Source organism: Rhinolophus ferrumequinum, chromosome 18 (genome assembly GCF_004115265.2).
Source record: "Rhinolophus ferrumequinum isolate MPI-CBG mRhiFer1 chromosome 18, mRhiFer1_v1.p, whole genome shotgun sequence".
NCBI classification, from domain to species: Eukaryota; Metazoa; Chordata; class Mammalia; order Chiroptera; family Rhinolophidae; genus Rhinolophus; species Rhinolophus ferrumequinum.
Genome location: NC_046301.1, coordinates 40256866 through 40282331, shown reverse-complemented (window position 1 = coordinate 40282331; position 25466 = coordinate 40256866). Strand labels below are relative to the sequence as shown.

The 25466-nt window shown below is 43.6% G+C and overlaps 2 protein-coding genes across 4 annotated transcripts; one reads left to right on the top strand and one right to left on the bottom strand.

Annotated features, from left to right (window-relative positions):
- Window positions 1–12223: 12223 nt before the first annotated feature.
- FBXL12 (F-box and leucine rich repeat protein 12) lies at window positions 12224–23668 on the bottom strand. 3 transcript variants are annotated; one of them, XM_033135496.1, is made up of 4 exons: window positions 23560–23643; window positions 23148–23349; window positions 18491–18563; window positions 12224–13590 (listed from the first exon to the last, which is right to left on the bottom strand). In XM_033135496.1, the coding sequence occupies exon 4, from the start codon at window positions 13588–13590 to the stop codon at window positions 12769–12771; it is 822 nt and encodes a 273-aa protein (XP_032991387.1). In that variant the 5' UTR covers window positions 18491–18563; window positions 23148–23349; window positions 23560–23643; the 3' UTR covers window positions 12224–12768. The 3 variants fall into 3 exon arrangements, with proteins under 3 accessions (XP_032991387.1, XP_032991386.1, XP_032991385.1); XM_033135495.1 differs by having other exon boundaries at window positions 23148–23668; XM_033135494.1 differs by lacking the exons at window positions 23148–23349; window positions 23560–23643 and adding an exon at window positions 18687–19011.
- Window positions 23669–23724: 56 nt separating this feature from the next.
- UBL5 (ubiquitin like 5) lies at window positions 23725–25224 on the top strand. The gene is made up of 5 exons (XM_033134608.1): window positions 23725–23830; window positions 24097–24163; window positions 24346–24429; window positions 24558–24595; window positions 25055–25224. Exons 2-5 carry the CDS (start codon window positions 24108–24110, stop codon window positions 25096–25098), a joined length of 222 nt encoding a protein of 73 aa, XP_032990499.1. The 5' UTR covers window positions 23725–23830; window positions 24097–24107; the 3' UTR covers window positions 25099–25224.
- The last annotated feature ends 242 nt before the right edge of the window (window positions 25225–25466 follow it).

The window sequence follows — 25466 nt, the reverse complement described above, 5'->3', positions numbered from 1 at the left end:
AACCCATACACATATGTAAGGTATTCAAGAGATTCCGGGACTAATTAAGGGAAAAGAAATGACCATGCGGTGGCAGCAGCATACAAAGGTTTCATTGGGGAAGCACTTCGACAAGTTCTCATGTGGGGAAACTCCCTCATAGTATGAGAAAATCCAGAAGCTATGGCATGAAAGCTACTACTCAGAATGGGACTAGGCAAACTCCTACTCCAGAAGGAGAAGGCGACCACAGAGAACCCGTGTCTCCAGGTGATGTTGCCCTTGAGCCTGCGGTCAGGAGGTGTCTCTGGGTGAGACAGCTGAAGGGCAGCAGCAGCTTGGGGTCTTTACAGCTCCAGGATTTATCTTATCTCGGACTAGCAGATGTTGGGTATAGTTTCATGGGGTATGCAAAGCAAGTAGGCTCTAAATGGCTGAAAATCTCCTTATCTAGGCTATGTTTAAAACAATTGAATGTATAGAATTGTGAGTTTGGCATTTGTGGGCTACTCTAAATAATGCTGCTGTGAACATTGGTGTGCAAATATCTATTGGAGTGCCTACCTTCAGTTCTTTTAGATAGATATACCCAGAAGTGGAATTGCTGTATTATATGCTCATTCTCTGCTTAATTATTTGAGGAAATTCCATACAGTTTTCCACAGTAATCACACCGTTTCACATTCTCACCAGCAATGTACAAGGGTTCCAATTTCTTCACATCCTCACCAGCATGTGTTATTTTCTGTCTTTTGGATAACAGCCATCCTAAAAGGTGTGAAGTGGCATCTCGTTGTAGTTTTTATTTGCATTTCCCTAATGATTAGTGATGTTGAACACCTTTTCATGTGCTTATTGGCCATCTATAAATACCTTCTTTGAAGAAATGCCAACTGTCTTGAAGTCTTTCTCTCACTTTTGAATTGGGTTATTATTTTTTGTTGAGCTCTGAGGGTTCCTTAGAGAGTCAAGAACCATATGATTATACTGATACGTGGGATATAAAACTGAAAGCAACAAGGGAATAAGACAAAGAAACAAAAACTCATAGACACAGACAATAGTTTAGTGGTTACCAGAGGGTAAGGGGGAGGGAGGTGGTAGATGAGGGTAAATATATGGGGATGGGGGCAAATATATGGTGATGGAAGAGCTGACTCTGGGTGGTGAGCACACAATGTGATATATAGATGATATATTACAGAATTGTACACCTGAAACCTGTGTAATTTTACTAACCATTGTCACCCCAATAAATTTTAATTCAAAAAAATATTCTGGATATTAATCCCTTATCAGATATATGATTTGCAAATATTTCTTCCATTCTGTGGGTTGTCTTTTCAGTCTCTTGCTATTGTCCTGTGATGCACTAAAGTTTGTAATTTTCATGAGGTTCAGTTTATCTTATTTTGTTGCCTGTGATTTTTATATCATAGACAAGAAACTACTGCTGAGTCCAATGTCATGAAGGTTTTCCCCTATATTTTCTTCTAAGAGTATTATAGTACTAGCTCTTACATTTAGGTTTTTTATCCATTTTGAGTTAATTTTTGTGTATTGTATGAAGGAGGCGTCCAATTTCATTCTTTTGCATGTGAAAATCCGGTTGTCCCAGCACCGTCTGTTGAATAGATTATTTTTTCCCCATTGAATGGACTTGGTACCCTTGTCAAAAATCCATTCACGATAGGTGTGTGGGTATATTCTGACCTCTCAACTCTATTGCTTTGGTCTCTGTCTATCCTCATGCCAGTATGTTTTAACCATACTTTTAATTCCTGCAAATTGATGCTTTCATAGCTACAAAAAGGCCACTAACTGTTAGTTGTTTCCAAGTAAACCCTGCCTCACCCAAAAACATCTCGAGACTTTAGATAGCCCCGAACCATAATCTCTAACAGTCACACTGAACATAAATTTTGTGGAGGAACCACTATCATATAGAGCTAGTCAATCCTAAGCCTGTTTACTGTGCCTTACCCATTCCCACGGAAACCAAATAATGGTGCTTGTGCCCACTTCCGCTCCCTTCCTCCGCTTTATGACCAACCCCCGTGCTTCCCCTAGGTGGCGCTGCCCGGAATCTATGCTTTCCCCCAAGAACTGTGAATATAACAGAAGGGTAAAACTCGGGTTTCTCTCTTGATCTGCATCTGGCTTCACCATACCTCACCCAAAGTAACATGATGAAAACAACTGGGACAGTGAGTAGGATTGTTTGGCCCCAAATGAGAAAGAGATGCCACTGGACTGCTCTTGGCCTACTAACTGGATTCCCTAGATGGCAGAGGAGGCCGGGAAGACACCATTGCCTGCTGGTGCATGTGCACTTTGACCTATGTGTTGTTTGACTTTGGTATCAGGAAAATGTTAGCCTCATAGTATGAATTTGGAAGTGTTCCCTCCTCTTCAATTTTTGAGAGTTTGAGAAGGTCTGGTGTTAATTCTTCTTTAAACGTTTGGTACAATGCACCTGTGAAGCCATCTGATTCTGAGCTTTACTTTGTTGGGAGGTTTTTGATTACTGATTCAATGTGCTTATTAATTATTGATCTGTTGAGAATTTCTATTGCTTCATGATTCAGTCTTGGTACTTTGTATGTTTCTAAGAATTTAAACTTTTCTTCTGGACTGTCCAACTTATTGTCTTATAGTTGTTCAAATTAATCTCTTGTCATCCTTTGTATTTTTGTGACATCAGTTGTTATGTCTCCTCTTTCATTTAGAACTTTATTTATTTGAATCCTGTCTCTTTTTCTTGGTAAGTCTAGCTAAAGATTTGTCGATTTTGTTTATCTTTTCAGAAAAAAAGAAACCAACTCAGTTTCACTGATCGTTTCTATTGTTTTCCTGTTCTCTATTTCATTTATTTCTGCTCTGATTTTTATCTTCTTCCTTCTGCTAACTTTGGGCTTAGTTTATTCTTTTTCTAGTACCTTGAGGTATAAACTTAAGTGGTTGATTTGAGATCTTCTTTCTTATTACTGGCATTTATTGCTATAAAATTCCCTCTTATAACTGCTTTTTGCTGTATCCCATAAATTTTGGTATGTTGTGTTTCCATTTTTGTTTGTTTCAAGATATTTTTTACATGCCGTCATGCTAGGGTTTGTTATTACCAGTTCTTATACTTCATGTTGAAATACAAACTGCTATTTTGGAAGGTATATTTGACAATTCTAATAAGAAAATTCTAAAATGCAAATATCTTTAGCTCAGCAATGCCACTTTTAGGTGTGTATCTTATGAAAAAACTACAATACAGGTGTAAAAGATATCATTATAAGGGTATTCATTAAAGTACTGTAACAACAGCAAGAAAGATCGGAAACAAGTCCTAATGACAGGGCATTGTTTAAAATACAACTTATTCATGTGAACAAACACAATGCAACCACTAAAATTCTTGTTATGTTACTTTTGATTTCTTTGTTTATATCTTGTCCCTTTCTTGCTATGTTTATTTCTACGTTTTAAAAATATGTTCTACCTATTGAGAATGGAAGTTTTCCCCATTTCTATTTTTACATGAAGCTTGTGTGTATGGGTGAGGGTAGAGTGTGGGTGTGGGTATGTGTGTTGTCTTGTGCCTAGTGTACCTGAGAAAAATTAATATTAATAGTTTTAAAATGGAATATTTTCTTCCTATACATAAAACCATAACTAAAAATATAGATAATATTGTCTCTTCTTTTCTAGTATTTATATAAATTAGTTCTAGACACTAGAATCTACAAAGCAGTGTTAACTAAGCATGGAATATATGGGAAATCTTGACTTGTTCTGATTAAATGGGAATTATTTTGACCCTGTACCATCAATTAAATGAATTCTTTAACAGAATTATTAAATAAAAATTATTCTACTATTGAAATCTGAGTAAGGTCTGTAGTTTAACAACATTGTGCCAACGTCAACTTTTTGGTTTTGATCATTGTGGTATGGTTATGAAAGATGTTACCGTTAAGGGAAGACGGGTGTACTAATTTTGCAATTTCTAGTTAGTCTAAAATTATTTCAAAATAAAATTTTTTTAATTTTATTGGGGAACAGTGTGTTTTTCCAGGGCCCATTAGCTCTAAGTTGTTGTCCTTCAATCTAGTTGTGGAGGGTGCGGCTCAGCTCCAAGTCCAGTCGCTGTTTTCAATCTTTAGTTGCAGGGGGCACAGCCCACCATCCCATGAGGGAATCGAACCAGCAACCCTGTTGTTCAGAGCTCACACTCTAACCAACTGAGCCATCCGGCCACCCCCAAAATAAAAATTTTAAATTCTAGTATTATTGATTTGGGGTACTGTTCAATCCTGGGCATGTACCCAAAATGCCTACTTGACATCTCCACTACTGTGTGTGATGGTCATGTTAATTTTGAGATGCCTTAGACTAACTCATGATTTCCCCCAACACTTGCTCCTGTTCGGTCTTACTCCATTTCCATAAATGAGAATTCCGTTATTGCAGTTGCTCAAGCCAAAATTCTTGGAGTCATCATTCTTTTCTTTTTCTCATAGACCACATGAAATCTACCACAAAATCCTACCTTCAGAATATATAAAGAATACACAAAACGTATTTACGAGTCATCTCATATCACCACCTTTACTGCTATCACTGGACTTCAGGTCTTACCTGTTACAGCAGCTAGCATTACCTAAACTAATGTGATAGATAAAGAGAGAGAGAGAGATCTTTGTAGTACTTGTGGTATATGTGATTCTAGCCTAGATACAAAGACACGAACTGCTAGGCCACTTGGTATGATTTTCACTTTTATAAAAACATCTAATTATTCTCCAAAATGATTATCATTTATACTCAATCCTATCTGTGTAATAAAATATCAGTTTTCCCACATATTTACCTGTATTGAACTATAAAAATATTTGCCAACCTGATGGGAGGAAACTAGTGTCTCCATATTACTTTAATATACATTTCCCTAATTGCTTCTGAAAATATTTTTTTAATTGTCAGGTCTAATTTTATCAACATATGAAATTTTGTTTCTTCTGGTATTTTTAACATATCCAACTGATTATACTAAGTAATAGAAAAAAACTTTTGTATTTTTATGTTCTTATACTTTACTTATGGATTTTATTTAACGATTGTTTCAGTTGATTTTGGGTACAGTCTTGCCTTCATCTCTTTATCCATTTTTCTGAAGTAAGTTTCTCTCATTTGTGTAAAACGTCTCCTCTCAGATCTTTTTATAAACAGTGTTAAACTTCAATAGTGATGTTAAAACTGAGTTTTTTTTAAAAATTCATTATTATTTACTCATCTGTTAAAAATAACAATAAACCATTACATGTAAACATAAATAACATTTTATTTTGTTTATTTTGTTTTTCAAAACAAAATTTAGAGTGGCATTATTCAAAACAAAATTTAGAGTGGCATAGAGTGACATTTTTGCATAACTTTAATATTTGCTTAATAGATAACAGCTGGGTTCTCATATCTGTTTCTGTAATCAAGCTGTTGTGATTTTTTTTTTTTACCAGTATGAAGTGGGACTTAATTTTTAAATTAAATTCATTCCTAATACCACAACTTAATTTTGTCCTTTTTTGCCTTATAGAAATGGGATCATACAGGGTGTTTTGTTTTTTTTAATTTGGTTTCTTTCATTCAACATTGTGAGATTGATGCATATTATTGTGTATACCTGAGCTGGGCGGGGCCAAGATGCCCACCGAGGTGATATCGCCCTTGACTGCCGTCTGGAAGATGTACACTTCCACTTCCGGTTTTGTGAGCAGGCAGAGAGGTGCCCAGAGCTTGGGCGAGGCACAGAGGGGAAAAGGGAGGAGCCTGGAGAAAGCAGAGGGATCGACTGTGTCCTCAAATCTGTCCAGTCTGGGGCAAGTAGGATAGGGACCGGAATAGTGTCCGAAGGGCGTTGCCTGGGTTGTAGACCCATCCTACATAGAAGGCGAGGCTAACAGTAGCCACCAGATTCGGTGGGCGGGTCTAAGGCGGGCTCCAAAGTCAGAGGGCGGAGTCGGAGGTGGGGCCAGGTGTGAGGGCGGGCTTACGCGGGGTTTAGGCGGGGCCTCGCTTCTAGTCGACCTGCCCTCAGGATGCCCAATGAAAGCTTTTTTTGCTCTTTTTCTCTATGGCTAAGAGGCCCTATACAAAAGAACACCAGGCATACAAAGATATCTGCTAGTCCACAAAGTGGATCACACCTCCAGTTCATCCCATTCCTTCTTCGGGCTCTTGAAGAAAGTTTTAATTTTCTTCTTCAGTGGATTGTATCTTTCAGTTAGGTTAACTCCTGAACATTACATATACAAAGGGTACCAAAAAAATGAATACACATTTTAAGAAAGGAAAACTGTATTAAAATTGTAATACTCAATATATACCGGTAACAAAAGATGAATACAAGTCATGTTTGATTTCTGGAATTACAAGAGGTGCTCAAAGTGGTTACCATCAACATCCAGACACTTCTGATTACAACGAACTACTGCTTGCAAACGTGGCCCAAAGTGTCATCTTGTATACATTTTTTTGGCACCCTCAGTATATACATACATTCAATTTTTTGTTTCATTTCCCAAAATTTATTATGGGGGAGTTCTGAAAGATGAGGGTCATGCATGCTCTGACTTAAATCACAAATGTAAATCAGAGCATCCAGCTGATATAACAGATGCCCAACAAATACACATTCCTTTCACTTTCCCTCTTCTGAAGGGTAAAGATGTATACAAATGTTGGGAATTGCTCAATTCCTGTGTTAGGAGGACACAATAATTTACAGCAAATCCAGTGATGTGCTTCCATCTGCTGGGGATCACGGGTATTACAGTCTATCTCAAGCCACTGTTCTGGAAACCAATCAAAACCTTCCGTTTCTATTAGAAAATTCCTATTTAAAAAAAAAAATGTTTTCCCGTCCCACTGTACCTTTGGGTTATAACATCTGCCTAGTGCTTGGGCTGGTGGGAAACACGGCGGTGGGGGGAGTGACGGGGAGATGGCAGGAGAGGAGTGACACTTTGACAGATGAGAGTACTAAGGCCCAGAGTCATCTGGACACAGAGTCACACTTCACCCCCAGCAATCAGACTGAAGAAATTTAGGGAATGTCTGGATTTCTGGGGAAAGAGTAAACATCAAGTGCAAAGGCCCTGAGGCAGGAGAGTGTTTGGCCTCTTTAACCAACAGCAGAAACCCAGTGTCTGAAAAGTTTAAAGTGAATTGGGCAGGATGAAGACTAGAAGGAAGTGAAGTCAGAGAAGTGAAGTCAGAGTTAGATTATACATCATCACCTGGGCAACTGTAAGAATTTGGGGTTTGACTCAGTACAATGGGGGCCCATGAAGTGTTTGAGCTACAGGAGCAACATTATCTGATTTATATTTTTAAAAGATCACTTTGTCTTTTGTGTGACTCTAGGGAGGCAAAGATAGACTCGGGGAGGACACTTAGAAAGATGGAGCTAGCTGGACAAGGGCATCAGGTGAGGATGGAAGGAGTGGGACTTGGGTATGAAGGCAGAGCCGATGGGCATCTGCTGATGGACTTGATGTGTAGTTTGGGGGCAAGGAGTCAAGAATGACTCCAAGGATTTTTTGTCTGTTTTCCACAGTCAAATAAAAATAATTCTGCACATTGGTAAAGAGAGACTTCATTCAAAAAGATTATTGCAAGAGGGAGAAAAGGGCTATTGCAATAAGGAAAACATTCTGACCATAAAATTCTGCAAGCATCTAAAAGGTAGGCAGAAAAAAAAATTTTTTGCAGGGAGGAGTTAGCAAAGCTCAGGGAATGTCTTTGTGTGTAAGGAGGTGCAGTGTACGTGCCTGACATTAAGATTTTGATTGCTGAGGCATCCATTTCAAAGGCATCCATCTCAAATAAACATTGCCAACTTCATGACAGTTACTAGCTACACACCAGATAGAAACCAGGCTGCCCATCCATTGTTTCCCTTTTATAAAGCCCTGGGTAACCTAGGTAACTGCCACTTGAGTAACCCTGCTTTTCCCTTCTCAGGACTTAATTCCTGCTTTTAGGTTTTAAATTCATCAATAAAGAGTGAACCTGCGAAAACTGAGGCCCCCACCCTCGACCCAAATAAAGGCAGAGCTCCAGGTTCTCTCTCTCTTTCTCTCTACCTGTGACCTTACAGTGTGGCCCCTCAGCATACTGTGTACCGTCCAGGATCTCTGAGTAATAAACTTTGTCTTTTTGAAGTTTCCTGCTGATTATCGCACAAGAACCGCAAGGGCTGGAGGAGGCACGTTGGCCCTGGTGAGGGAAATGTCTGTGGGTCTCACAAGTTGTAGGGGCCCAGGTGAATGCCCTAGGCAGTCCTAGGCACTCCCAGTAGGCTGAAACCCACACAAAACACGTATGCAATCTTTCTTTAGTCTGAGTTAGGGAAGAAACTCCATTCCTCTGGCCTTCTGTGTCCGAGTAGGTTTGAATTCAGCTGAAGGGATAGTCCTGACCTCTTTGCACACACACCCACATACTTTTTATCTGACTAGTGGGTTTGGAAAAAGGAACTGAGCTTCCTTGGTTCACGCCATTTCTCTCTCTTTCTGGGAGTCTGCCGGACCCCAGAGAGAGGGTATTTTGACCAGGCTGGGGCCTGGCAGTGATCATCCAGAGGAGCCTGTGGTTGCCCAGCTGTGCCATGCATGAGTAGATTTGGCAAATTCAGGGGTGAAATAATCAGAAAGACCCCTGGGGCCTCATAGTGAAGCGACATGCTCCAATCCTGCTTTTCTCGGTCATGAAGCTGATTTGACTGGTTTCAAACTCAGGAGGGAAATTAAGAGATGCCATTGATTTTCTCCAGTCCCAACAGTAGACCAAGCAAGTTCTAGAAGATTATATGCCAAACGTTTCACAATGATTCCCTCTGGGTCCTGGGATTAGAAAGCAGTTCACTTTCTGTAATGTTAACATTCTTTACAAGCCTGTATTCTTTTCTACATCAGGAAAAATTATTTTTAACAAAAAAAGGACATATGTTTAAACACAAATATTCATCATCTGTGAATGGATAATAAATTGTACTGTAGCCATACGATGGAATAGGTAGCCCGCCCTTATCAACAAGAGATAAGTTCCAAGATCCCTAGTAGATGCCTGAATATAGTTTATATAGTACAGGGCCCTATATATACTGCATTTTTTCCTATACATACATACCCATGATAAAGTTTAATTTATAAATTAGGCACAGGAAGAGGTTAACAACAATAATTAATAATAAAATAGAACAATTCTAACAATACAAAAGTTATGTGAATGTGGTATTTCTCTCTTGTACAGTTACGATGTGAGCTGACACAGTGCCCACAGGCTGAGATGAAGTCAGGTAAATGACATACACATTGTGATGTAGTGTTAGTGACATTCTGACGATAAGTCAGAAGGAAACCATCTGCTTCGGGTGACCTTGGATCTTTGAGGCATGACAATGTCGGTGGTTGGGGAAACTGAATGTTTTCAGACCATGGTTGACTGCGGTTACTTAAAGATGATGGAAATGTTTGTTACCTTTTTTTTTTTTACTTGGAGAATATTGGGGAATAGTGTGGTTTTCCAGGACCCATCTGCTCCATGTCAAGTGGTTGTTTTCAATCCAGTTGTAGGGGACAGAGCTCAGCTCCATATCAAGTCATTGTTTTCAATCTAGTTGTGGAGGGTGCAGCTCACTGGCCCATGTGGGAATCGAACTGGCGACCTTGGTGTTATGAGCACTGCGCTCTAACTGCTGAACCAACCGGCCGCCCAATGTTTGTCATCTTGATTGCGGTGATGGTTTCATGAGTGTATACATGTCAAAAGTTATCAAGTCACTCAAATATGTGCAGTTTATTATGTTAATTATACCTCAATAAAGCTTAAAAAAAAATTTTATATGTCTAGTCTTTAGTTCCTAATGGGCACAGATACTGGGCACTCCTTTCAGACACTATTACATGTCAACAAGGCAACTTCACATTATGGTTAAAACTGTGGAATAAAATTAGTCAAGCTCTGCTATTTTAATAGCTATGCAACTTTGGGCAACTTAACTTCTCTGTGCCTCAGTTTCCTCCTCTGTACCTTCCTCATTGGGCTGCTGGTAGGAGTCCATGCATGAAGGATTGAGCACAGTGCCTGACACAAAATAAATGCTCGATAAATGTCAGCTATTGTCCTTAACCTTTATTGGAGGGAGAATTAATCATGTTTTTATTTCCTATATTTTATGATACTTTGACATCTTAGGGCCATGTTAGGCTAATTCCTAGTGATGGAAAACAACTTGCTTTTGAGCTCACCTTTAAAATGAAAACCAATTGATTCAACCACCTATTTTATCTGTCTCCCATACTAAACCAATATTCCTTCTGCCCTAAATCACCCCAGGACCAGTTAACAGACAATTAGGGACCACCCCTAGAACTTAGAGCGCACTGAAATTCTTCAAACTCGCCAATCCTAAGCTTGCTAAGCTTGCCTACCCTGCTTCGCCCATTCCTTCCCACAAAAATCCTTCTGACCAATTCTGGTGCTCCCTGGTGTGGCCCTTCGTGGCATGGTATGCCCCCTTCTCTTGGGAATTGTAATAAACTGTCAAAGACAAGTCGTCTTCCTGTCTTGTCATCACACTTTCTATAATGTTAAAATTCTTGACTTCCTGTCTGTCATCTTGTCATTAAAACAAATCCCAAGTACACCTTTAAATGGAGGGTAGGTATCCTTAAACCTCCAGACCCTTATCTGGGGGAAGGCAATGGTTAGGGTAGGGGGATCCCAGGAGGGGAGGAGTTCTATCTGACGTCCCATAATCCCACCACCCCTCAGAGCTAAGCCAGGGAAAGGGTTATTATGGTAGAGCGAGTCCTCTAGAAGAAAGATATCTCTAACCAGTGCTGTGCTACAGCCAATTCATGGCAGCTCAGGAGAATCAATTGCTAAACTTTCAGGAATTTTGTGAACCAGTTGTTACACTGTGGGTAGCTTGAAATCAACCGTAACAGTATTTACACCACAGACATCTGCACACACTACATAGTTCCCCCACCACCACCACCTGCTAACTCTGGCTGTTAAACATTTACACGTGTAGCACTGCCTCTAACTTCACAACTTCTGCTCCATTCCTACTGGAAAGACAGGGAGGAGAGGAGAGGAAGGAAGCTTTTTTCCCCTGGAGCAGCTCCTGGTGGAGCACCTGCTGCCCACCTCTGGGACTACCAGTGGGGCCCCGCACGGGACTGGTGTTGACCCTTCCGTCATCCTCCCCACGATGGACCCGACCTCGACACCTTCTACCAGCAAAACAGACCTCATTTCCCTCCGACACTTCTCCGATCCCCATGCCCCAGCCTAGATCAACCCAGTCACCCAGGTGCCAAGCTGGAACTGCCGGGTTTGTCAGTGTTGGACAAGTAGACCCTAACCGGGGCCTCACTGAGGGAGAACTCACACCCCAGTCCTCATGTGGCCTCATGGGGAAGGAATTTCTACTCCACCATCCGGTGGGAAAAACGGAGAAACATCTGGGGCCTCTCTGACGGGTGCACTTGGAGTAAGGAACCAAGGTTACCCAGCTCGGCCCCCTCTTCCCTCTCTGGCTCTGCCCACCACCAAGCAGGCACACTGGGCTGGTGGGACGGTGGTGAGCCCACAGTGCCCTCCTTCCAGCTCACATCCTTAGTAACGCTCGTTTCGTGGGTAGGCACCCGTGATCGCTACCAGTCCGCCACCTGCATCTTTCAAGTGGTTCAGACTCAAAAGGCAGGAAGTGCAGCCACCGTGAGACCCCATCATCTCTCTGACTTCACTTCCTACTGCTCACACCTTGTTCTCTTGACCAGACAGACCTTTTTCTGGTTCCTGGAAAATGCCACGTTCATTCCCATCTCAGCACCTTTGCCTTTTCTGTCTTCCTCAGCACTTCCCGGGGCTGGTTTGTTGTCACCGCTCAGGTCTGGGCTCAGAGGCCCCCTCTACCATAGGCGCTTCCATCACGTGACCCTCTTTTACCGTCTGTGTTTCTGAAACTGTTCCATGGATATGTTCACCTGTGTATCACTCTGCCTTCTTTTCAGGTCCTGTGTGTTTGGTTCACAGGACCAAACTGTGGCCCAGTGCCCACAAAATTGCAGGGACTTAGAAACGTTTGTTGAATAAAATGAAGGCTGTTTTGGAAAAAATGAGTATTTTTCTTTCATAGCAAAATAATATTGTGGAAAACTTGGAAGAATACAGAAAATACAATTTAGAACCTTTATTAACATGTTGATCATGAGAGACGAATCACACCTGTGCTTTCTGTTTCCACCATGCACGCAGGTCTATCAGTGGTGTGTAGGTTTGTGGGTGCCCCTGTGGACAGTCCTTCCAGGCTTCCTAAGGGGCCCCGACCCCTCAGCTTCCTCTAACTCCTAAACACACCCTTCTGCATCTATCCTGTTCCTGAGGATGGCCCTGAGAACGACCCTTCATTGAGGACCTCCTCAGGCTTGGGGCTGATAACGTGTAAGGCTTTGCAACATAACCATGAGGTAGCTGTGGTCCTCTCCATCTCCAGATGTGGGGACCAGGCCTCCAAGAGGCTGGCGGATGTTACACAACTGGCAACACAACGAGGCCACACAACTGGCAAACAGCTCCGTCTGGAGGCACCAAGGCCTCAGTTCTCTACCTGGGGCCTTCAGGCCTGTCCAACCTAAGTACCTGCCCCCTGCAAGGTGCTGCTCAGAGGGCCAGGGGCTCATGAATGAAAACTCAAATGGGTCTCAGGAACCGGCGGTGCAGTCACATCCACCAGTCCATGGACTCTTTGGGGCAGGCCCTGACGATGACCAGACAGTGGGGCAGCCCCTTACACAGGGTCCTCTCAGCCTCCTGCCCCTCCCACCCCAGCCCCTGCAGCTCAAGGACCTTGAGCTTGGGCATGGTAAGGCAGGAGGAGACGATTTCCGCTGGGGAAGGCATTTCTGGGGTGATGAGTGGGCCCAGAAGGCACAGGTTCTCCAGGGCCGGCATTCCCTCCAGGACTGACAGGCCGGTGGCAGAGAGCCCCCTCACAGTTAGCCGGATCTTCCGCACGTCTCGGAGGTGGCGGCTGATGGCCCGGAGGATGCTGTCGGCTGATAGGGTGCAGCCCAGCACCTCCAGCCTCTGCAGGTAGGTCAGCTCCTGCAGGCTCGCATCCAGCCCTGTCTCGGTCACTCGGTAGGTGCCGCCCAGCACCAGCGATCGCAGGGCACGGAAGCGCGTCAGGCCCTGCAGGTGCTCGTCCCGGAAGGCGGGGACGCGGTCCAGCACGATGCACTCAAGCTGGGGCAGCACAGTGGGGTCCTGCCCCTTGAGGAGCCAGGCCATGGAAATCTCACAGCTGTGCAGCTCCAGAATCTTCAGGGTGGAGGGCAGGCTGGAGATGGGCACCGTGCTCAGATCGGCCACGTGCAGGCAGAGGCGCTTCAGGTTGGGGCACTTCTGGCCCAGGGCCCTCATCAGGGCTGGGGACAGCTGCGGGGCCTGGGAGCCTGAGAGCAGGAAGCCGCCCAGCCGCAGGGAATGGAGTCGGGATGCCATGTATCTACGAAGGAGGTGCCACATGACTTTAGGCCGCATCTGTAAGACCCAGAGATAGGGGTGACCAGGTGAGAGAAACAGGGGCTCTTCCAAGGTCCCCGCCTGCCTGGAGACAGACAAGCCCCAGCGGCGTTCTGTTGCTCCCCTGGAATTTTGTTCTTCCACCGCCAGCCTCACTCCACCAGACACCTCCCCAGGGTAACAAGATGATTCAACCCCTCCATTTTGACTTCTAGATTTGAACAGAAGCAATGAGGGAAAGAGAAGATCATAACAGATCTGTCTTTAGCAACAGAGGGGCTTCTCATTATCTTCTGGAGTAAGAAAGAAAAGCAACCCACCGCAATTTTTATCCACCTTCCCTTTTGTTCTTGTCTTTTTTATTTTATACCTTTCTTAATGACCACCTCAGATAGAAATAAGTAAAGCAAAATAAAACTGAAAAAGGCTAACACTGCCCGGGATAAATTAGATTTAGGTTAAAAAAATAAATTGCAGCCACAGCTACAAAAATTAACCCAGGAAAGTTAGACTTCGTAGAAAACAAACAAAATATAACTAACTGAAAGCACGGTGCATGCATTTCACTGTGTGTACATTTTACCTAAAAAGTAAAGAAAAAAATGCATAGTATAAATTTTGTTGACATCTTCCTGGACAAATTAAAACCTGCAAGTTTGTACTCAGGGGAAGGCACTCAGTAGAAATACTGGCCACTAAAAAGTAACGCACAAGGGTAGAAGCCATGGTTGGCAAAATTAAGATGGACACAAAGCCAGTGGATGAATCAACTTTTACTTGTAAAAGGACAAACCCTTTATGTTTCAGAATAACAAATACTGGCTAGGATGAGGAGAAGCTGTTCTTGAGCCCCGCTGGTGGAAATTGGTCTGGCTACTTTGGAATGCAATCTGGTGGTTTCCATTAAAATTTAATATATACTCACTAACACCTGTTTTGTTTTGTTTTTTAATACAGATGTTTGTGTTTCTGCATGCAGAGAATATCTCTAGAAGGATTCCAAAGAAAATGGGAGCATTTGCTGGGGGAAAGAACAGGGTGCCTTGGGTGACAGAGTACAGAGGGCAGGGAGAGACCTTCCTTTTCACCTCTGACTATTTTGCATATTTTGAATCCTTTGTACAGTATGTATTATTTTTAAAAACTAATTCTTTAGTTTGTTTAAATGTATACATTGCCTGAACTAATAATACCTCTTTCTGGGAATTTACCCTAGAAAAATAGTGGTTTCTGGCAGCATTGTTCTAACAGTAAAAACTAGGAAACAAACTGAAAGTCCTTTGATAATAACAGCCACGTAGGTAGCAACTAAGAACAAAGTAGATCTAAAGATACTAACATATGTAACTCAAGAGGAGCAGTAAAGAGTGGCAAAATGATACCTTATAGGTAAAAGAAAAAAGAAACAATACTATATATTTTACATGGATACAATTATCCCAATCATAATGGTAACATTTATTGAGTACCTATTGTTTGCCAGGTGCAGGGCTGAGCCAGCAGTAAAGAGTGGCAAAATGATACCTTATAGGTAAAAGAAAAAAGAAACAATACTATATATTTTACATGGATACAATTATCCCAATCATAATGGATAACATTTATTGAGTACCTATTGTTTGCCAGGTGCAGGGCTGAGCATTGAACTAGAAAGTTCACACCTGGTCCTGCAGCAGGTGTCTGGAAAAATGTCTTGGCCAGAATCTTGTTGCAAAATAGAGAGTGCTGAGATTGAACACAGCCTGACTCCAAAAACCAATCTTACTCTTGTAACTAACTACTGTACTTTCCTTCCCTGTAGAGGCACAAGGGTGTAAATGCATAGAAGATGGGACAGAAGGAAATACTCCACTCTTATGATAGTGGTTACTCTGGGGAAGGGTTAAGGACACCAGGAAACAACTGTCAGAGGCTCTTCGCTTCATCTGTGGCAATACTTCAAGTTTTGTTTTATTTTTTTGTGGGTGTTTTTTTTTTTTGGTTTTTGTTTGTTTTTCTGCAACTTATTTTGTAATGCATTTAAAAAACTAAAATGGATTGATGGATGTAAAGAGGGATGGCTGGATGGATAAATGGATGGATCAACAGGTGATAAAACAAATGTAGTTCAATATTAATGGTGGATATCTGGGTGTTTTCTGTACTATTCTTTCAACTTTTATGTATGTTTGAAAAATTTCACAATAAGATGGTGGTATAAATAACTAATAGAAAACAATAATAATTTTTTAAAAGGTGATCTCTATAAAAATAATTTCTATACAGGGCCACAATTCCTTATCCAAAACCCCTGGGGACAGATGGGTTTCAGAATTCAGAAGATGGTGCAGATACCATATATAACACCATCAATGGGGTCTAGGGCAGCACCCCATTATCAGATTAATATTATTCAGTATACCATAAGACTATTTATTCTAAGTGGGATAAGGAAAAGGACATTAATAGCCTCACACCACCAGTTCAGGTCAGGTTTTGCCACCAAATGAATTTGTGCCAAGCTTCCAAAAATACTTTCCACTTTGAAAGATGTTTTATTTTGGAATTGCACATAAAGAACTGAAGATGAGAAAATATAAATGACCCTACCTCTCAGAAATTGCACTTCTAGGTTTCAGAGTAACTTGTACCTGGACAGAGGACAGACACAAGGACATTCTTGTGGAACAAGGACCAGCAACATGGGTAACACCTGGGAGGTTGTTAGAAATTCAGAATCTGGAGCCCACTCCAGGCCACTGAATCAGAATCTGCATTTTAACAAGCTCTCCAGGTGATTCGTTTGCACAGCAAAGTTTGAGACACTGTCTTATAACACTGTAATAAGTCAAGAGTTGGAAATAATCTAAACATCCAACAGGAAAGTAGACAAACAAATTTGGTATATTCATTTAACAGCAGTTAAAGGTTTAGATTTACACATGCCAATTAGAATAAATCTCAAAAGTGATGTGTGAATAAAACTGGTTGTGGGTGGATACATAAGTAAAATAGCATTTAATTATCTAAACAGTAGAATAGCATTATCTCTAACATCAAACACACAAACAACCCAATTAAAAAATGGGCAGAGGACATGAAAAGACATTTCTCTGAAGAGGACATACAGATGGCCAACAGACACATGAAAAAATGCTTAACCTCACTAATCATTAGAGAAATACAAATAAAAACCACAATGAGATACCACCTCACTCCTGTCAGAATGGCTATCATCAATAAATCAACAAACAAGTGTTGGCGAGGATGTGGAGAAAAGGGAACCCTCATGCACTGTTGGTGGGATTGCAAATTGGTGCAGCCACTATGGAAAACAGTATGGAGGTTCCTCAAAAAATTAAAAATGGAACTACCTTATGACCCAGCAATTCTACGCCTGGGTATTTATCCAAAGAAATCCAAAACACTAATTCAAAAATATATATGTACCCCTATGTTTATTGCAACACTATTCACAATAGCCAAAATATGGAAACAATTGAAATGCTCGTCAATAGACAACTGGATAAAAAAATTGTGGTACATTTATACAATGTATATTGTATATACATATACATGCTATAAAAAATGAAATCTTACCATTTGCAACATGGATGGACTAGAGATTAGGCTAAGTGAGATAAGTCAGACTGAGAAAGACAAATACCATATTATCTTATTTATACGTGGAATCTAAAGAACAGAATAAACAAGCAAACAAAACAAATAGACTCAGCATCACAGAGAGAAAAACTGATTGTTGCCACAGGGGAGGGGGGTTTGGGAGATGGGGGAAGAGGTGAAGGGATTAGAAACTACAAATTGGTAGTTACAAAATTGTCATGGGATGTGAAATACAATATGGGGAATATAATCAATAATGTTGTAAAGATCATGTAGGATGCCAGCTGGGTACTGGACTTTTATCAGGGGATCACTTCATAGATTGTATAGATGCCTGACCACTGTGCTGTATACCTGAAGCTGAAGTAGAATAATATTGAATGTCAACTATAAATATATAAATATAAATATATATAAACACATATATATATAGTCATAGGATGTAAAGTACATCATAGGGAATATAGTTAATGGAATTGTAACAGCTATACACCATGTCAGAGGGATAGTAGACTTGGGGGGGGGTATCACTCTGTGAGGGGTGTAAATGTCTAATCGTTATGTTGTTTTATACACCTGAAACTAATATAATAAAAAAAAGCAAAATGTCAAAAAAATAGCATTAGAGAAACTTCAGAAACACATTAACAATACCATATGTTGCTTATGGGCACACACATAGGAAGTGAATAAAAACATCAAAGGAGGGCTACAATTCCATTTTGTAACAGTGTTTACCTCTGAGGAGAGTTTCAAAAAGTGCAATAAATATATCTGTATGTCTACATACATGTATACATAAAATTTGTATGTGTGTTTCACACGATTTGCAGCAAATAAGGCCAAAGGTTAAAATAGGTTAAAGCTAAGCAGTGAGTACATGTTTGTGATTTGAAACCATGTTATCCTCTATACAGTTCTATATATTTGAAATAATTCATAACGAAAACAAGAAAAATAAAATGCAAATGGTAGAAAGCGGAAAAGCTTCGGCTGCACTACTCAGAGAATTCTGGAAATAAGCTGACTATGAAAAATGATTTCCCCACGAAAACTCATCAATAATAAGTGATTATCTAATCATCAGCCAGCATATATTATGTTTGCTATATATATCCCAGACACTACTCTAAGCCCATTCCTTGCACAATCTCAGTTATCTTCATTTTGGAGACGTGGAAACTGAGGCGGGAGGTCGCAGAGTAGCAGGTAAATGACAGGGCCAGGACGCGCCCCGGTATGCCTGGTTCGGAATCCAGGGTGGAGGTCCGGCCACCTGACTGCGGCCCAGGCCCGCCCGGTCGGCCCCACTTACCTTGTAGAGTGTCAGGTCGACGTGTCGCCACAGCCACCGGTCGTTCACCAGCCTCTTCCAACGGTGACAGACCCTGAGGAAGGAGACCCGCCGTTAAAGCAACCCCGACCCCGCTGAGACCGGATCCGCTTCTCCAAGTGCGGCCTCCCCGCGGAGTGGGCGGGGTGGGGAGCGAAGGGTCAAGCGGGGGGCGCACCGGGAGAGGCGGATCCGGTCCCGGACCGGGAGGTAAGAGAAGATCTCCAATAGCACCGAGTCCGGCAGGTCTGTCCAAGTTGCCATGATCCCGCCGACGTGCATTTCACTTCCGGCTAAATGATGTCTGGGACGCGCCCGGAGGGCGCTCCAAGGGGGCAGAGGTAGTGGGAGTGTCGGCAGGGCGATGGCCACGGCCTCCGGAAGCGGGCCGAGAGTTTCAGCTTCACTTTTGCAGGAAGGTGGTTGAGTCCCTGCGCTAGACTAGCGGGGCTGTGTATGCCCCGCCTAAGACGTGGCTTTGAACTTGGATGAAGCTCGGAAGGCGGGGCTACAAGAAGACCCAGTTGGAGAGGCGTGGCTAGGGCGGTGACCAGGCCGTGGGGCAGGACTGTGACGAGGCTTGGGAGGCCACAGCTGGGGACCAAGGCGGAGCCCGGGAGGCAGAGCTGAGGTGATGAAGCGCCCTGAGGGCGGGGTTGGGGGCGGGACCACGAAAGGGGACGTGTCGGAGAGCTTGACTTCTACTTTTTAGTGCTTAATACTTTTTGATGCATATGCACGAGGATATATTTATAGAAGTGAAATAACTGTTAAAGGGCGTGTTGAATTTTTCGTTTTGATTGATAGGGCCAAATTGTTGGTCACAGAGGCTGTGTTGACACTTCCACCAAATGTTACTTTTAAAACAGCAATTCGTAAGGGTAGTGAAATATATTGAAACATTCCCTTATTTCAAGTTGCTGCCAGATTTGTTACCACAAACAACACTGGGGCATTCTTTTATATATCAGCAAATTTCTGTTTACTAAATATCTGCTCTTATCATCCTGTAATGACCCTTAGCAGTCCCCCAAGGCACTTTACCTCATCCCTAGTTCAGAGTGTCTTATGTACCCCAATGCCCCTTGCTATCTCTGTACTACTTGGTCATGTGGGGTCTGTGCTCTCTCAGGTATGTGGGGTTCCCAGATATAGGAAAATTCTGACAATTAAGTTCATGAACTTGTTGCAACAATGTTGCTAACCTTTTTTTGGTTTTAGAGTGATTATTCACAAACTGGACAGTTAACCAAGTTTACTATGTGGAAGTGCTGAAAATGATGACCTGAACTTTTCACCAACAATTCATGGCTCTTGCATCACGACAATGCACCAGCTCACACGGCACTGTCTGTGAGGGAGTTTTTAGCCAGGAAACAAATAACTGTATTGGAACACTCTTTCTATTCACCTGATCTGGCCCCCGATAACTTCTTTCTTTACTCAAAGATAAAGGAGATAGTGAAAGGAAGACAGTTTGATGACATTCAGGACATCAGAGGTAATACCACAACAACTCTGATGGCCATTCCAGAAAGAGTCCCAAAATTGCTTTGAAGGGTGGACTGGGCACTGGCATCAGTGCATAGCTTCCCAAGAGGAGTACTTCAAAGGTGACCGTAGTGATATTCAGTAATGAGGTATGGAGCACTTTTTCTAGATGAGTTCGCGAACTGTATGTATTAAATTTGGTTATTTTCTCTTGCTAATCTGTCTCATGTCTATTTGATTATTAGACCAGCAAAAAGAACCTTGAAAGTAGAAGTAAGTTTCTTCCTCCCTCATAGTATTTAGGTGTATGCATACATACACCGCCTACGTTTTTATTTCTGCAGGATAAATAACCAGGAGACACTTTGATGGCTCAGAGGACACATGAAGTTTACTTTTGACGGGTGCTTTTGAAAAGGTTTTGCTAAATCACACCAAGAGCCTACAATGGTGTTTTTAATAAACACATGCAAAAGCAGGAATTGGAGATGTTGAAAATTGTTTTAAAAAGAAATGCAAGACTCATTAAGATGTATACATTACATGTGTGCAATTTTTGTATATCAATTATATTACAATAAAGGTAAACAATAGATCTATATGCTCACATTTATCCATAAATAAAAAGTAAAACACTATGGTTTTCACATATCAGATTAAGAGATGAAGCAGCCAGCAAATACCACCTTGGCCTTGGTGTAGGAAACAGACCTTCTCAACCACCGCACGTGGAGCACAACTAAGGCAAGTTCTTTGAAGGCACTTTGACAATATCAGATTGCAGCCTTTGTTGGACTCAACAATCCCATTTCTAGGACCTCAGCTTGTCAAAAAGAATGAGGTAGGTCACTCTGTGCTACTTGGAACAATCTATAGGATATTGTTCACTTTTGAAAAAACAAAGTGTAGAGAACAGTACATATAGTTTGATCTCACTGAATATATATATGTGTGTGTGTGTATTATATGCATACACACACACACACATATCCAATAAAATGAATACACAATTTATGATGTGTTTCACTGTATACATAAAGGCCTGTATAAAACTAAGTTGTTTGCTTCTGTCCTTTGACATAACAAAATATTGTATGTTACTTGAAACTACAAGGTCCCTATCTCTATTGAAACATGTTATTAATATCTGGTTTTATCATTTTCTTGGGAGATTCAGTATCACACATGTTTGAAGATGCAGAGACTATCTTTAGAAAATGGAAACTTTTAAGGGTAGTTGTTCCTGGGGAGCGGACTGTGGTCAAGAGGGTAAGCAGACTTTGTGTGCTGCATATATACTTTTGTACTGCTTGACTTTTTACCATGTGCAAGTATTACCTTAAAAAACATAAATTCTACATGTTTATTAATAAATCAAACGTTTGACATTTTTCCTCAAACAAGAGCACTGAAAAAATGCTTCCTGCTCTGGCAGCCATCTGTCCACTGTGGAAGGAAAGATCAAAGGAACTGCACAGAGGTGAAGTCACTTGCCAGGGCCATAAGCCCAGATCTTTCTGATGCCAGCACATGGCCCTCAACCACAGTGCTCTATACAGTCTGTCAGTCGTGATTCCCTCTGGAAAGCCCACGCCAGCATGCAGAGGCAAAGCTCCCTGGCTCCCAGCACTTAGGCTTCCCCTTCAAAGCACCTGTCCCAATGTATTGCAACGACCTCTTCACTTGTCTTCTTGTCTTCCCTCTTCGATCAGAACTCTGGGGTGGCAGGTCGGCCTTAGTCACTGCTGTATCTCCAAGGCCTGCTGACAGGCCAAGATGTTGGGGAAAGCAACTCCCTCCAAACCTAAGATGATTTCCCTCTAGTGAACCCAGAACCCAGGTATCCCTGCCTTTGGCACAGTTGCAGTGGGTTCCTAAGAACCATCTCCTGCCCCGTCTGCAGGGTAGAGGGAAGGGATCCCCACATCCAAGCTCCTGACTGTGGGTCAGAAACCGAGGAAACAAAGGTGGGAAGGGGACCTGCCCAGCTTGCTCTTTGGGTCCTGACCCAGAACTCTCCCTCCTGGGAAGTACCTACCTCCCCCAGAAGGAGCAGCTCTGACAACAGATCTTACTACCACCCAGAGATGGGGATGGGGCTGCCCTGGCCCTTCATGGGAAGCCCCAAGTTATAATTCCCAGGAGGTGGGGAGGCGTCACTAACGTGAGATGTCCTGTCTCCTGAGGCCTCTCCCCCTCTCACCTGGGTCCAGGGTAAGGAGTCTGCGCAGCCTTGGCAGTCTAGTTCCAGGACTTCCCTTTGCCCCACCCCATCTCCTCCGCAGGATGGCTCTGCCCAACTGGAGCTGGCAGCCCCTCACCCCCCCACCCCAGCTCATGGAGACCAAACTCCCAGCCATCCAGACTTTATTTTCCTCCTCTTTCAGCAGCACTCCCCACCCCTTTCCAAACCACCCCAGCCCATAACTCAGCATCGTCATCCTGTGCTTGAGCTATCTTTGAATCACCGAGAAATTAGAATTTATAAAGAAATAAACAGCTAACATTTACTCCCCTCTCTCCCCAATTACATATGTTCATTGTAGATAATCTGGGGAAACACCAAAAGCACCAAAGAGAAAAATAAGCCTCAACAAGTGCACCATCTTGTGGTAAGCACCATCAACACCTTGTGTGACCCTGTATTTCCATGTGAATGCAAACACAAGCTCCTTCCAAACTTCCTGGGCACATCAGTGCCCTCAGCTCACCCTTGACCTTCCAACCTCGCCTCTTGCTGCATCTGTTCTTCCACAGACAGACTCTTACAGGACTGTCAGGGGCTGGTCCAGGACCTGTCCTTGGGGTGGGAATTACTATCCCCTTTCCACAGATGAGGAACAATGAACGGGGCTCACTTAAGGCAAAGATAAACCTTTTACTAAAAAAGTCATACGTCTGGGGCATGACTACTCACCATGACCTGCCCAGTTAGGAATTTATGATCAGATCACCCTGTTAGGTTATTTTCCGTAGCACCCCTTTTCATCCACAGAACTTAGGGAAGGTGCCCCTCTGTCCCACCAGCCCTGGGGAACCACACCAGCAGTCCAGGAGCTGCCAGGCAAGGTTGAGATCTCCTACAAAGTGCACACACCACACTCACCCCCCGCCCAGGGCTCGGACGACCTTTCTTGAAGATACAGACCTGGGAGATTTTTGCACGTGTGTTGTTTCCACCTTCCTCCTCGGTGTTGCAGGTTCGCGACCAACGTGGACTCCATTCTAATAAGTGCTGATATAGAGGTCAGGATCAGGCAGCTCCTCCGCTTATTAACCCCAGGTGGCCCGAGGGGGCAGAAGCAGTTGCCAGAGGGGTGGGGTGAGCAAAACGCTTCCGAGACCCAACCCTGAATGAGGGCAAGAAGTTGGACGGGATGATTGCAGGACTCGACCTGGCTCCCCGTAGCCCTGTTGGTGCAGCAAGAGGCTTCGTGGGGCTCAGGAACGGGAGGTCACACCCCTCTCGGATGTCCCCCAGGTCCCTATGGAGTCCCCACCAACTGACGGTGTCTCCCCACAGCGAAGGGGCCTCAATGAGTTGGGCGCCGGCCCCTGACCTTTGACTCTCCCTCCACGCGCCTTCCCCTGTCCTTGCGAACCGACCCCAGTGTCCCCCTGCCCAGGATCGGACCCCAAAGCCGCGCCTAGGAACCTCAAGCCCACGCCAGGTTTGGGACGATAAAGAACCGGCCGGATGTTGATAGGCACAAGGAGGGGCGGGCGCTTTCGGCCGCGTACTTCCGCTTCCGGTTCTCAGCGTAGACCCTGGTCCTGGTTCTGCTCTCCAGCGAGGAGGTTGTGGCGTCGGCAGGTTCTAGGCGTTTCGAGGTGAGGGGGGCCAGGTGGGGCGCTCCGGAGTCGGGGAAAGCTAATGGGACCCGCCCTCCTACGGTCCACCGGCCGGCGAGAAGCGACCTGAGGGAGGAGGCGCGGCTGCCTGGGATCCGCCGTCCTGGGACGAGAACTTGGGCCCCGGAGGACTCGGGTCTGGGGGGTTTGGGGAGTGAACAGGAGTCTCAATAACCGGAGGTTTTGGGGTCTGGGAGACCCTTGACCTCCTGACTCTGCTGCCTCCCAACCCCCTCCCCGTGTAGCTCCCGACAGGATGATCGAGGTGGTTTGCAACGACCGTCTGGGGAAGAAGGTCCGCGTGAAGTGCAAGTATCCACGGGTGGCCAAAAGGCAGTAGTCTGTGGGGTGCTTGGCATGAGGCATCTCAGTGTGTGTTTGAGGGTGATTTTAGTTAAACGCGGGAGAGGGGGCGAATGGGGTCCTGGCAGAGCGCGTTCAGCTCTGCAGTGTCGTCCTCCCCGTTCCATTTTCCTTAACTCCTCTGCTCCCAGCACCGATGACACCATCGGGGACCTTAAGAAGCTCATCGCAGCCCAAACTGGTACCCGTTGGAACAAGATCGTACTAAAGAAGTGGTGAGTGCAGTGGCAGAGCTGGGGGCTGGACTGTTGGGCCGGGGGAGTGCTGCAGGCAGCCCTTTGCTTAGGCAGGGCTTCCACAGCTTGCCTCCGTGGTCTCTGTCTGAAAGGTTTTTGTCCCCTAGGTACACGATTTTTAAGGACCACGTTTCTCTGGGGGACTGTATCCTTTGTGTGATTTCTTGAGGAAGGATCTACATACCCATCCTGGTTCTCTTTGTTAAATACTGAGTCTATCTGAGATTATGCACATAAGGTGCTTAACTTAGTATGTGGTAAGCATTTACAAAGTGGGAGTCACGTAATTATTTTGTTGGGGAAGGAAGGTGGTTGAATGGTGAAATATTTTGAGGTTTAGAAGACACTTTAAGGTCAAAATACTTATTACTGAGTTCCACCTAGTGTGGACAGGAGGTCAGGGTGGAGTGAGACTCCAGTATGTCTGTTGTGCAAAAGCAGCATGGACTTTTTTTTATAGTTTTGATTCTGTCCAGATCAAAATGACAGAGTCCATAATGGCTTGGTTGGCCCTCAGTGGAGCGCTCAGCACCGTGATCCAGCTGAGAGAGATGAGAGGGGTGGGGATGGAGCCCACAAGGATTCCTTAACACCTTTACTTCAGATGAAATCCACGATGGGATGAACCTGGAGCTTTATTACCAATAGAGCAGAATTCCTTACCCCTGTCCTGCCCTCCCCTCTCGTCACCCCCTACTTCTCCCACCGTCACCCCCCACACTGGTATGGATGCTTGTTTTTAAAAAGTCATGTTAATAAAAACTTAGAAGCAGCTTCGTTGTTGTCATCTTTGAGTGAGGGCTATCTAATGAGGGGAGCTTGATATCTGGTTGTCACTATACTCTCAGTACCCAACTACTCAGTAAGAGCCCAGGGTTGAGTGAGGGTTCAGTGAGGGAGGAGTAAGCGAGTAGATTGGGAGCCTGTGTAGCAGCCCCGACCTCTGGGGCTTGCCATGGGTCTGTGAAGGGCAAGAGATCCTGGGATTATTCTCATCCTAATAGACCAAGGAGCCT